Here is a 12,622-nt window from a genome sequence, read left to right as displayed (position 1 = left end):
TAGCTTGGCTAAAGGGCAGCAAGTCATAGGGACAGTCTTTATTCCTGGCTCTGAGTATGTAACGTTAAAATCTGAGCTCCAAATGGGGACATACATTGCTCTACAAAATAAAGATCAATAAATATGAAAGAGTTCGTGGTGTCTGTGCTACATAAATCCATATTTTCTGCCATTGTGTTGTGGGACCCAGTGCATGAGACATAATATGTAGGCAGAAGTGAGAGATGAGTTGTTAGAGTGAAACTAGCTAGACAGGAAGAAATGATACAGTAAACTAAGAGACAAGAAGAGTCAACAGAAATTGGGGAAGCTAAGATGAGACTATGGAGAAATGGTGGAGAAGAACACAGAGCCAGCAAAAACAAACACTCAGGTACACTCAGGTACATGCAGTATGTTGTCTTATCCTCCTAGCAGAATTCCTGGAAAATTTAATGGGAATGCTTAAACTGAATCAGAGTCTGATTTAAACCCTCCAAAATCTGCTTCAGGTCACTAATTTGTGTTTTCTACTAAATAAATTTAAGTTATGATTTTAACTCATTCTTTTTTTATCTTTAGAAAGTGGCAATGTGTTGGACATGCAAATAAGCATTTCCCTGTAGTCTGTACACATGACAATACAGTCAATCCTCAACTGTTGCAGGGGATAATGTTACTAGAAAATGACACGAAAGTCAAAGACGCAAATCTACAGTATGGGAATTGGGGGGTTAGGTTCCCACAACCACTAAAAACTGTAATCTTTTCCAGAGAGAAATTAAATTACACTTTTCTGCAAAGAATTCTTTGCAACAAAACATTGTTTCTAAAAATATGTACTTTTCATAACACAGTAATGCATAGCATGTGAATACATATGTACTGTTTATCTAAACCCACTTGAGCTGCTTCTGTTCGACTGGTACCCCTAAAATAACAATCCAGCTGCTCTTACATTATAGATAAAATGGTTCCATTACATCAGCATTCACCCATATGTGACTTACAAGACACTTTGGATAAAAGCATAAGTCACTTCACCTTTTTGAATGAAGCACTGTATCAGGAAGTGAGATGTAGTGAGTGGCTAAGGCAATTGAACCACAATTCAATTCCCAGCCTAGTTCATAGTTCAATTCCCACCCGTAACACCCTGTGTGATATCCATGTGTAAACATAAAAACAACTGTAAAAAACACAGAAAAATAGTAATTGGCACAAGTACATGAGGGCACTGAAGTGGATGTTTTGATGACTCCTTGGCAATGAGAAGGACACCTGAATTCTTAAAAAAGAGACACCACTTGGTCTGCGTATGCATTCTGTAAAAAATATTTTCATTATATTTATTATAAAAATATAAATGTTTCCACTACAAACCCTTTTACATTAGTAGGAGGCAATCTACATCTGCACACAAAAAAACCTATATGAGGGATATTTTTTTTAATACACAATGAAAATCAGGATTTATAGCATCAAACTATCCATCCATTTTGTGAACCTACTTTCTTCAATAGGGTCAAATTAATAACAAAAAGTAGTAATAATAATAAAACAAAAATCATGTGGCATGTTTGAAATAATTGTAGATGAAAGGAAACCCTTTAAGTGGATGTTGAGTGGAAATAAATAATGAAGAGAAAGGATCTTTCTTCTGGCAGTTCAGAGCAGCTTTGCTCACTTGCCTGGACGTCTCTTCTGCCCATGTCTACACAGGACATGTACTGTGATGGCCACACTGGTGTGAGGCTAGCTGGAGATACACTATATCTTTACATATGTACAAGTTAGCAATTATAATAATACTGTGAATCACACAATGGACTCCTGTTGGCACTCTGCTCAATTTTAAGGCATTACTTGACTAGGTGACCATGGCATACACTTATTCTTGTTGAAATAAGCCAAACTAGCTTTGCTTTTTTTTGTATCTAAGTTGAGTATATGGCACTGTTGTAGGTGGGAAAGGCCAGGAGATGCAGACCCAAGAGCTTTCCTCTCTGGCTAAAGTATGTAGTGGCAGCGGATGAATTATATCAACCATTTTTGATACATCTAAAAGGCTACTCTTTCTGTCTCACATGCATGTGTGGATAATGTGGGGCATGCCCTTTGTGTTAGAATAACCATTCTTTAAACATGAGCTCCGAGTGGAAAAACACATTCATGTCATGCTCTAAGTCATAAAATGAAATTTGAGAACTTAAGAAACATCAAGAGACCACAACATCTCCCACTGACTGACTATTGATTTCAAATGCCACAACCCTGCAACAGGAAGCATGGTGGCTGAAATGGCTTCCTTCACATCTCAGCAATAATGCTGAAGCATTCATGTATTAAGAAGCACCCAGAACCTCAAAATGAGTACACAATTAAAAACAATGAATTTTGCGTTGAATATGAACTTTACTGCCACAAAAATGTATTTGTGAGCATGTTGTATTTCCTCCTACTACTGTTTTTTGGTTCACTGGAATATTTTCACTGACTTAAAAACTTGCAGACTAACCATTTTACACAATAATAGGCTTATACTGGTCGCAACAAACCTAGCCGACGTTTTGGCCCTTTATATTTAGTGTTGGTTTATGTTGATGACCAAATAAGATGGTGCTGGAATTATCACGGTTATTGCAGCCACGTTTCTTGTTATGATATCCTTGTTAAATGCCATGAAAGGTCAGCAAGTGGAAGAAGTTCAGGTCTACATGTTTCCCCCGAGTTCCTTACTTTCATCTTGGATAATGAGATGAACTTTTTTCTTCCCAACCTGGGAACTTTAATATTTGTGTTGTGGAATTTTAGTTCTCATCCCAGTCAAGTCTAATTTGAGCTTCAACATAAAACAGCATAAAATGTTTGCAAGTAAAAATGCAAGAAAAGTGAATACCTTTGTTGCGATCAGCATTAGCCTGGCTGACATCTGTTGTTTATTTACTTGGTGTGCAGCGTAGAAGTGTTTGGAAATATAGCTATAAACCAATCTATAATAAAATGAAATAATACTGTATAATTCATTTATAGTATATGTAATGCAAAAAACATCTGACAGTATGAAGAGAGAGTAGCAATTCTTGAATAACCTCCAACTAGCCATACTGTGTGGTTGTCTAAAGAAGTCAATACTTCCACATTTTCACGTTGTTCACCCGGTAACTCCAACATGACATGAAGGTGTCATTGCTCAGCACAGCTTGACAGTTGGTACTGTTTAAGTCACAAACATTTCAGCTTTTCAGGTCATACACAATAGGTTATTGTTTTATGCATAAGGGTAACAGGCAATCGCCATTCATACAAAGATAAAAAATGTTTATTAGTTGGTTCATAACAAGTAGCTGTTAATGTGTATAAATACACATACACTTTGGCATGTTTCTGACCAAAATGGTAATTCATTAGTGGCTGCTTTTATTATGCAAAACCATGCCCAGATCACATTAAACCTCCCTCGGTGTGGGGAAACTGACCTTAATAACCAAGTATAGTGGATTTCAAGTCTCAAAATATGGGCAGTCTAAGTCCACTTCAGGGGCAATTGGCCAATAACATCTGCCAAACCTGCACGTAAGACTCCATTTGTAAGAACCCTTCTTCTCCTGCTTGCTTGTAAGTTCTGTGGCCTTCAGGAGAGGGAAGGCTTTCCAGCAGCTGCTTCTAGTGCTCTAGGGCACTTGTCTTTCTGATGGGTGGGTGAGTTAAAAGAGCTGCAGGATGAGAAGAATGAACGAAAAGGTGCAACAGGAATTCAGTGTGTAAAAGTGTCAAGCCAACCCAGCCTACTCTAATGTGTGATCCACTTGCTACTACCCTGCATGCACCTGCTGGCAGACCCTGGGACCTGGCTGTCCAGTGGCTGGTCAGGCCTTTCCCTCCGTGACATTGCTTTCATTTATTGCTAAGTGATTTTATGGCTGAAAAAAATATTCATCCAGAAATGTCCTTCTTCCCTGCTCCACAGGGCATCGAGTTCTCCAGGTCCACATATCCTTTGTATAAAAGTGATGATTTGAGTTGAGACTTACAGAAACACACTGCGTTCCTATTGGACTGCACATTTTCCCCAGGGATTCAGGGTGTGATTTATCTCCGCTCATCTGAATAAGGACTTTCAGCCTTCTGGTGCAGCAAGTAGAGGCTATGCTCCCTCAACAGGGTTGGCGAGGCAATGCTGCTTTGCTCCCTTATGGACATTTTTATGTATTAAGGCAACAATATGCAACCCCCAAGAGTTAGAGGCGTCCAGATTCAGAGTGCTATGTGGTCTTCCTGAGACCCTCAGACCTGTTCCTCAGTGGCCTGGAGCTGAGAAGGTCCATGCTTACACAGGAACAGGGCCGTTCTTTGTGTGCGTTTCAAGTGCTTTAATGCTGCTTATTATCTGCTTCTGTGGTCCAACGATCGAGACACCCATCTTCTTAAAGTCCCTGTATGTTAATTGAAGAAAAAAAACAACAAAACAATATAGTCAAAAGCTGGAAGAAGAGAAAATGAGACCACGAGCACTGCACAAAACCCAGGTGACACAATAAAGCTTCATCTGCCTGCCTTTCATAGATGATAGAGTCAGCACTTCTGCTTGGCCCATGCCGTATTTTTCAATGTGAACATCTTCATTTGAGTGTATTAATCATGAAAATGAAAAATCAACACACAACTGCAAAAATCTGCTAGGGTGGTGACAGCTCACCTTAAAAGTCATAGTTCTGCACTCTTTATATTCGATGATGTGATAACTAAATGAGCACAACACACACATAGACATACATATGTAACATGCAAAGTTGTACCATTGTTTGTTAGATAATAGGCCTTTGTTAAAAAAACAAACAAATATTGTACACAGAAAAGCACCTAGTTAATTACATAGTACTTCTGATACACCCAATTAACTGACGCCACTAGAACTGAGGCCCATTATTTTATGAAATTTCCCAAAAATTCACAGCTAGTCTATCAATAAAGAGGACAGTCACAAAATCATTTTCAAAATTCAGGAAATATTTTCAGGTGAAAAGCAACCACAATTTTCAGTTGGGGATGGACTGTTTAGTACAACTCGGTAGTGCTGCTAACCCATTTATAGCGAAAGTCAGTGTGGTGTCAGGTTGGTAAAATGTAAGGAGCATGCTGAAATTCCCAGGGTCAAAAAGCTCAAGTCACATTGATAACTTTGATAATTGTATAAAATTCTCTTTTTTTTAATATGTAACTAACCATTGAGCATGCATATTCTGACTAGGGGTAAGGTATGAACCAGCCCTAAATGTTACTCCAGCCGATAACATGGCACACACATATGGCCACATTCACACATAGCAGGGTAATATAGAGTTGTAATTGCTCTAAGGTGGTCTTGAGAATGCGGGAGAAAACTACAGTATGATGATAACTAACAGGGAGAATCTGTCCTGTCTCTACAGAGACAGTGACCGAGTCACAAGATAAATTATGGTCTTAGAAGTACTGAGCTGCTGTGTCAGTCATTAGCTAACAGTGGTAAGCTATAATCTTATTTATGTTAAGATTTCAAAATAAAAATGAAAATCAATTAAGAGAGAGAACAGAGGATACATAAAAGCACAATCACAAACAGAAACAAACTCCAAGGTGCAGCATATGGTGTAGACATGTTGGTCTCTGTATAAAGCACAGGTTTCACAGATCCAACCTCCCTCAATTTTCAGAACAAGTACTACTTGGTGTAAAACCTGTCTCTGAATCTGCCGCTCTGAGCTTTCATGAAGAGTTGACATCAGTCAGATTGTAAAGATAGAATAGATTGTTCAGGTGGATTGAAACCTTACCAATGGGACAGGCCTTATTTCGTTGTTGCTTATAATAAATCTTCTATACCTGAACACCAGGCAGAATGGCTTTTTTTATCTAGAGTAGGCAGTTTTACAGTAGCACACAGTGATGCCATAAGTCAGCACACTTTCTATGGTGTGGGCCAACAAAGTTAAAAGAATCACCTTATTATTCTCCCCTACTAAACATTCCTGAGGAAATGAAGGTGCTCTTGTGCACTTTTTAGTATGACCTCTGTGTTATGCGTCCCTCTTAGATCTCCAGGGAATGTGAAGTGGGTAACATGCTTTAAGTATGTTGAAACTGTTTCCAGATCTGTAGTACATCAATGCATTGTTATTGTAGTATCCTGCACAACTTTTGAATGAGTATTGCTAAATGAGTTGACAATGAAAAAATCACGTAGGTTGTTTCACATTCTTTGAACAGCATGGAAACCCTGGGACTAGTGAATTCTTATTTAAACTAAGAGTAACCTTGGAGCTTACCACAATGATGTAATCCACACTATAAACTATGGTTGCTGATCACCAAGTAATGAGAAACCAATTCAGAATTTTAGAAATTTGGGTGAACTATTCTTTAAAATAGCAGCCTATGAAAAACTAGTGTCCAAGGTTGGTTCCTATGCTGCACCTAATGTTGCCAGTATAGGATCTGGCTCAATGTGATTCTGAATTGGATTTATGTGGATTTGAGAATTTAGTGCTATTCCTTCAAATATCTATAGGCTATCATGCTTCCACTACACACTGCACTATTTCATTAAATGACAAAATTATATGATAAAAGTACCTCGTAATGTACTGTAACTTAAAACAAGCACCTTTGATCCATGGTAATGTTACTCTTTTTACCTCACTGATGTACCCCATTCAGGGTACTTACTCTTACCTTGACTATACTAGCTCTTATCCATTTTGTTCTCACAGCTCCACAACTCATTAGTCTTTAGACACTTTTGCAGCTCTTAGGAGTTTCACGAATGTTAGCTTCTTGTGTAACCCTGAACACTTCAACACTCCAAATGAATGAGTAGTAATGGCTGCCATAGTTCATTTCAGATATAGTCTACAGTGTAAGGCACTGTATGATTGGCTACCCAAAGCATCATGTGGCCAGGTTAAAGTATACATTGATTATTACGCCCTCCATGAGATGCATGTGACAATCGATCTCAGTTTACCCTTCTTCCCAGTGAGGTTGTAGAGTCCATATGACATCTCCTCCATTTCTCCAATGCCGCTAGTTTTCAAACAGCATTATCAGAAATGGAGCAACATCTTATCTTATATTATGCCTTGCCCCTAATCTTTTTATCAGAACAATTGATTCCCTCCAATCCGCAGTAGATGAACATAGGCAACTAAATAGATGAAACGAAGAGAAACACAATGCAGTCTGAGTCAGAATCTAGACTTGGACACCGTGAACTCTGGGACCCAAACCTAGGTGACTTTCAGTACAATCTGGACAGCTGAGGCACTATACAAGGCGTTCAAGTGCTGACTCGTCTTATTTTGGTGATAACACAGCTGGGTTTTGTGTGTCATTTCAGTAAGGTCAGGTTAGTGGAAGCAAAGCCAGGTTAGAAGGTGATGGCACATGCACCTTTAGAAAGCAGAGAGCATTTGGCTACAATGCTTGAATCATTTCACAGATTGAAAGCAGTGGCAAGTAGCTTGCATCTGTGCTGCAAGGTGGTGGGAAGCGGCAACCAATTTAGCAAGGTTGTTCAGAGGCAGTCAGCATAAGCATCATACTTTATCTCCTGTGGACCCACCATCTGGGATTGTTGAGGTTAAAGTGTTGAAATTCCTAGGGCCAGGTCGAGCTCAGGCGAAGGCCACACTGGTTTGATGTCAGTCAGGCATATTCTACAAATAAAGCAGAGCTTTAGAAAGAAGTTGGCACATGACCAGTGCAATTTCTTGTGCCAGTATGGGAGCACTACTAATTCTAGCAGTCATCTGAGGACAGGTGAGGTGATCTGCTGCTGTCCTTTGAAAGTCATCCAGAGAGGACATCCAAATCACAGGAGCATGGCGCTGGAGCAAATGCCCAGAAATATGAGTAATATTAACATGGCATTGCTGCTTGGACTTCCACCACATGGCTGTACAAACGTTGCTAATCTATTCAGAAAGTTAAGTAAAAAAATTGCCCTGTGCCAATTACCAGACACATGTGGTGTACAGTGGTTGCTGGCCATGAATTGTTGTGCATTTAATCTTGTCTACACTGACCTGGCAGTGTATGGTCTTAAGTGAATGCCGCAGAAATGCCCATCTAGGCAAGATTTATTAAGCTTCTGTACAGCAGGGCACACAGCTAACAAGCGAGCTGGGGACTTACAAGGCTCTGAAGCAATTAAACCAGAGTCAGGGGTGAAGGGAAGTAACCTTCTTGGGATTTGCATCTAATTTTTGGCAACATGCATATTACAAGTGTTTGTTTGGCCCTCTTGTCCATTGCTGCCCAGGAAGACAATGTGAGCCAAGCCTTTCATCATTTCTGCAGAGTTCACTGAAAAAAAAAATAGCCTGATCAAAAGGCCGCCTGGGAAAGCAAAGCTATGCTGTTCTGCACTTCCCATTAAGACAGAAGGTAGAGGGCTTTATTATTTCAAGTGCTGCATTTATTAAGTGCAATCACTCCAAGTATGAGAATGTGCAAATTACTCCATGCTGCTGGGGCTGAGTGCAGCTGCCTTCTTGGTGGGATGTGATTCCTGTAGCACAATATTAGACAGTTTAACTGTTTAGTCTTTGTACAAGGCCAGACAAGTTTAGTTAGGTTTACTTTACCACCTTTAACTGTAAAGTGATTTAACGCACAAAGATTTGTGGCATCTGTTGTGTTGCAGGCTATTTGGATTTCATGTAGCATACTGAAGATGGGGCCATTTGTGTTGTGAGATGCTGTAAACAGAGCCCTGTGTTTAACTGTTGGTGGAGCAGTTTCTTGTTGACGGAGCTCAGCAAAGTGTTATGTGCTGTGTCATTAGGGGTCAGATTCGTAAAACTTGTGTACACACAAAAAGAGAGAAGTAGTAATGCTCTGGTCAATGAGCCGCCAATTTAAATGGGCCAATTTTCACTGCAAAAGACTCGCTTGTTGATTGGTAAATTGGCCAATCACAAAAATATTTTTTTCCAGCACCTACTATTCTAAGCTTTATGGTGATTTAGTTGTAGTGCTTCTTTATGTGAGGTATTATGGTAGATGAGCTAGCACTTGTCTTTTTGTTGCTGTGAGCTTCCTTTAAACAGAAAGCAGAAAGGCAGACTTTACCAGAGAGAGTGAAGAATACTAGGCTTTAGATTAAATGTAATGGAGTAATAAAATGTGAAAAAGGAACTGGAGGAGTCATTCTGTGCAATTAGACAAACTGCAAGAAAATCTGCTTTAATTAATTTAGACCTTTTTCTTTTGCCCTTTAAAAATACACACTGTTTTTCCGAGTTTGATCGGTGATCGAGCTTGTGTTAAGTACAGCAGCTCACATTTTCAATTAAATTAAAATTAATTTTAAATTGCTACTTTATAAACAATAGGCTTGTTAGTTTAACATAAAAATGTGTTTATTTTACTTGTAAACGTGTTAAGCATGTTAGTCTTGTGTCTTCTTGATAAACATCTTATGAATATTTGACAGATTTGTGACTTTTTTGGAGGTTTATTATTTGTTTGTGTGTGTCATACAGTGCAGGTTTTGGTAAGAAACAAGTACTACATTATTAAAATGGTAATCCATATTCATAATACCACCTAAAAAATTTGGAATGTCTAGCTGGAAAACATTAAAAATACAAACAAACAAAAAAAACTCTGTATAAATATAGTGAATGTATATTTTAAAAGCGAAAAAAAGCATAGTGAAATTAATGATTAAAAATTATTAAAACCCATAAGAGTTTGTAAATTTACATTTAATGCAGTGTTTAACTGCCAATATCAATTAATGAAATTAGTGTGTGAGAATTAATTTTTTGTTAGACAAATAGTGAAAATTACTTTTTTTAAAATTAAGCTTTCTTTCAGATAAGTGCATTACATTACAATATTAAGCAATATGACAGCTTTTAATTATGAGAAGCATTTTTTAATGCCATATGAATTATGGATAAATATTTTCTCTACATATTTTATTAGTCAAAAGATATGTATTTTTATGGTCAAAGAACAATAAAAAAATATTGTTAATAAAAAATGAACAAGTAACACCCTGTGGTCTATAGTTTAATTACAAAAATCAGTACATGATCAGATCAGCACATGAACTTACATGGTCATTTGCGGAGTGCAGCCAGATACTCTTGAATTCAGGTGAAGGAGTCTAAATGCAGCAGGCAGCTCTACCAGCCAATGACATTCTGCAACATTGTGATTGCATATGTACTGTATAAGGTTGATCAGCATAGGTCATGTATGGTTGTTTAAGGGCAGCAACCAGGACGAGTTCGAGGCACATTCACATACACACATTAGCAGGATGATTGTGAGCTATAAAAGTAAACTGCATAGAAATTTGCATAAGCCTAGTTTTATAAATCAGATTTTGTTTGTCATATTTGCATATTTTCACACTCGAATCCACATAAACTTTGAGAAATGAGATCCTAGGTGTTTTGCAGACAGGGTTCAATTTTAGGTGGTTTTGTGCTATTATAGAAGTGGCTCTGCATCACATGACGTTATATGCAATACTCTCAAAGTGATGTGTGGCAGTCAGTTGAAGCTGTGTCACACACCATGTTATAGGTACAGTTATGTGACTGGGCATATTGTAAGCAGAGCCCTATTGGAGATGGCACCCGGAAGGCAGAGCACGTCTTCATGTGATATATTGCTCTGAGCTATTTGACATGTTGCATCTAGACCTGTGTCATCAGGTGCAATGCACATATAGCATTTGGATGTGTCATCCAGTGAGCAGAGTTCTGTTTCTGGTAGAACTTCGCAGTGAGAGTTTTGTCTTGTGTGACACATGACAAGCTGCATGCAGATCTGTCATATGCTGTGCTGTGGTATGGCTGCATATTACAAACAAAGCTCTGTTTCACATGTTATATTGCAGGTGGAGCTGGGTCATGAGGTGTAATGCAAATGCATCTTCCATGCTTCTGGGCTGTTTCTGGCTTTCGTGGCATTTTGTCCTCAGAGATGTCTTGTGTGACTTGTTACAGGTGAAGTTCTGTAATTTAAGTGTTGTTGATGGAAGCTCTATGTTTAAGGACATTTTGCAAGTGAAGGGTGAAATTGTGTGCTGTAAATAGAGCTCTTGGATGTGGCATATTGCATGGAGAATTTTGATTTAGGAGATATGTTGCAGGCAAAGTCTTTTGAGATTTGGTGTTGTTCTAGTGAGCTCTGAGTCATGTGGTATGTTTCAACCACAGACCTATGAGATGTAGTACATTGTAGATAGAGTTCTGTGACATGAAGCAAGCAGAGCTGTATAATAAACAGCATATGGCAGAATTCTGCACCTACAGTACATGATGCTCTACTGGAGTTCTGTTATATATACAGTATGTTTCAGGTGGTATTTAAAGTGATCATGGTGGTTGTATACATTTAATTAAATATAAAAACAATCAGCCATGACTCCCATCTCCTTTCCTCCCCATCCCTTTACAAAGATCCTTACTCTGCAGCTGTTTTAGTTAGAGTTTCAGAGGAACTGTAGCCAACCCCAGCAAAGCTGTCCTTGCAGGGCACCATCTGAACACTCTCCAACCAGTCCTCCATGGAGCGGAAGCCTGTGACATCAGTGCTATTTTGGTCCAGTAGAAGGTTTGATGGCCTGCAAAGGATTAAAAAAAACATGTTTAGGGGAGAGGCACAAGTAACTGTTAACATGAAATGAGTAGGCCATCTCACACATAATTTCCACCATCACTCTGTCATTTGCCATAGAAATGTAAAGAATATAAAAAGTAGAAATCCTCTCCTATGGAGATAAGAAGAAAGTATCAGTACAGCCATCTTACATTAATGGATAATGTCTTTTACCCAACTACTGTATATGTAGACAATTGAGGGACACCTGACATTCTCATCCCAATTGCCTTGTTCAATCTTATCTCCATACAGAACAGTATAAAAACTGTAATAGAAAGATGAGGCTTGCCACCTTTTTCCATATTATGCTACTGCTCACTCTGACTAGCTATATATAGTAATGAGGAGCTAATTTCTGCCATCCCAATTGATGCAGAATCCTGCTTACTCTGTTGTAAGTGGGTAGCCAGGTTCCCCAGTGGAGCTACCTGCAATAGCATTACAAAGTCTACTTCAGTGAGTTTTTAGTTTGATAAATTCGCATAACATTTTCCAAACCTCTTAAGCTAATGCAAGGTCACAGGGTATCCAGAGCCAATGTGAAAATATTCTTTATAAGGCAGAAAGCAGTGCTGGAAGCAATGCTAGTCTATTGCAGTGACATCAGCCAACTTTAGAATTAACAACTGACTTAACACTTATGTCTGTGGGCACGTGGGAAGAAATGCAGTACCCACAGTTAAACATATCACAACAAACAAATTATATTTTATATACCAACAACTAATTTGTCTTGCTTTTTGAGTGTAATAGTGTGATCAAAAAGATTACACAATTCACTTTCCTCTAATGGAGTACTGGCTGATGAAGCGACTTGTTCAGCCAAACATTATTCTAAACAGTGATTTTCTATTGTACATATATTCAGAAGGTGCCTTAGAGTTACAGTATATTCATTGTTTTAAATAATAAGAGCTCTGGCAACCGGTGTGTCTTGCTCAGGGCTGTATACACAATGTTGGGGATTGAACCAGTA

At 38.5% G+C, this 12,622-nt stretch overlaps 1 protein-coding gene across 5 annotated transcripts in view; it reads right to left on the bottom strand.

Moving 5' to 3' along the window:
- Positions 1 to 1,298: 1,298 nt before the first annotated feature.
- The window catches only part of epha3 (eph receptor A3), a 214,022-nt gene continuing 202,698 nt past the window's right edge, over positions 1,299 to 12,622 (bottom strand). For 4 of the 5 annotated variants that reach the window (XM_028799853.2, XM_028799854.2, XM_028799855.2 and 1 more), the window contains exons 16-17: positions 11,453 to 11,608; positions 1,299 to 4,415 (exon numbers count right to left, since the gene is read on the bottom strand). In XM_028799853.2, coding sequence (XP_028655686.1) covers positions 4,310 to 4,415; positions 11,453 to 11,608 — 262 coding nt within the window. In that variant the 3' untranslated portion in view covers positions 1,299 to 4,309. Of the gene's footprint in view, positions 4,416 to 7,582; positions 7,677 to 11,452; positions 11,609 to 12,622 lie in introns of all 5 variants that reach the window. The other variant, XM_028799857.2, reaches the window with a different exon arrangement.

The sequence above is a fragment of the Erpetoichthys calabaricus genome, chromosome 4, assembly GCF_900747795.2.
Source record: "Erpetoichthys calabaricus chromosome 4, fErpCal1.3, whole genome shotgun sequence".
NCBI lineage: Eukaryota > Metazoa > Chordata > Cladistia > Polypteriformes > Polypteridae > Erpetoichthys > Erpetoichthys calabaricus.
This window is presented reverse-complemented; position numbering and strand designations above follow the sequence as displayed.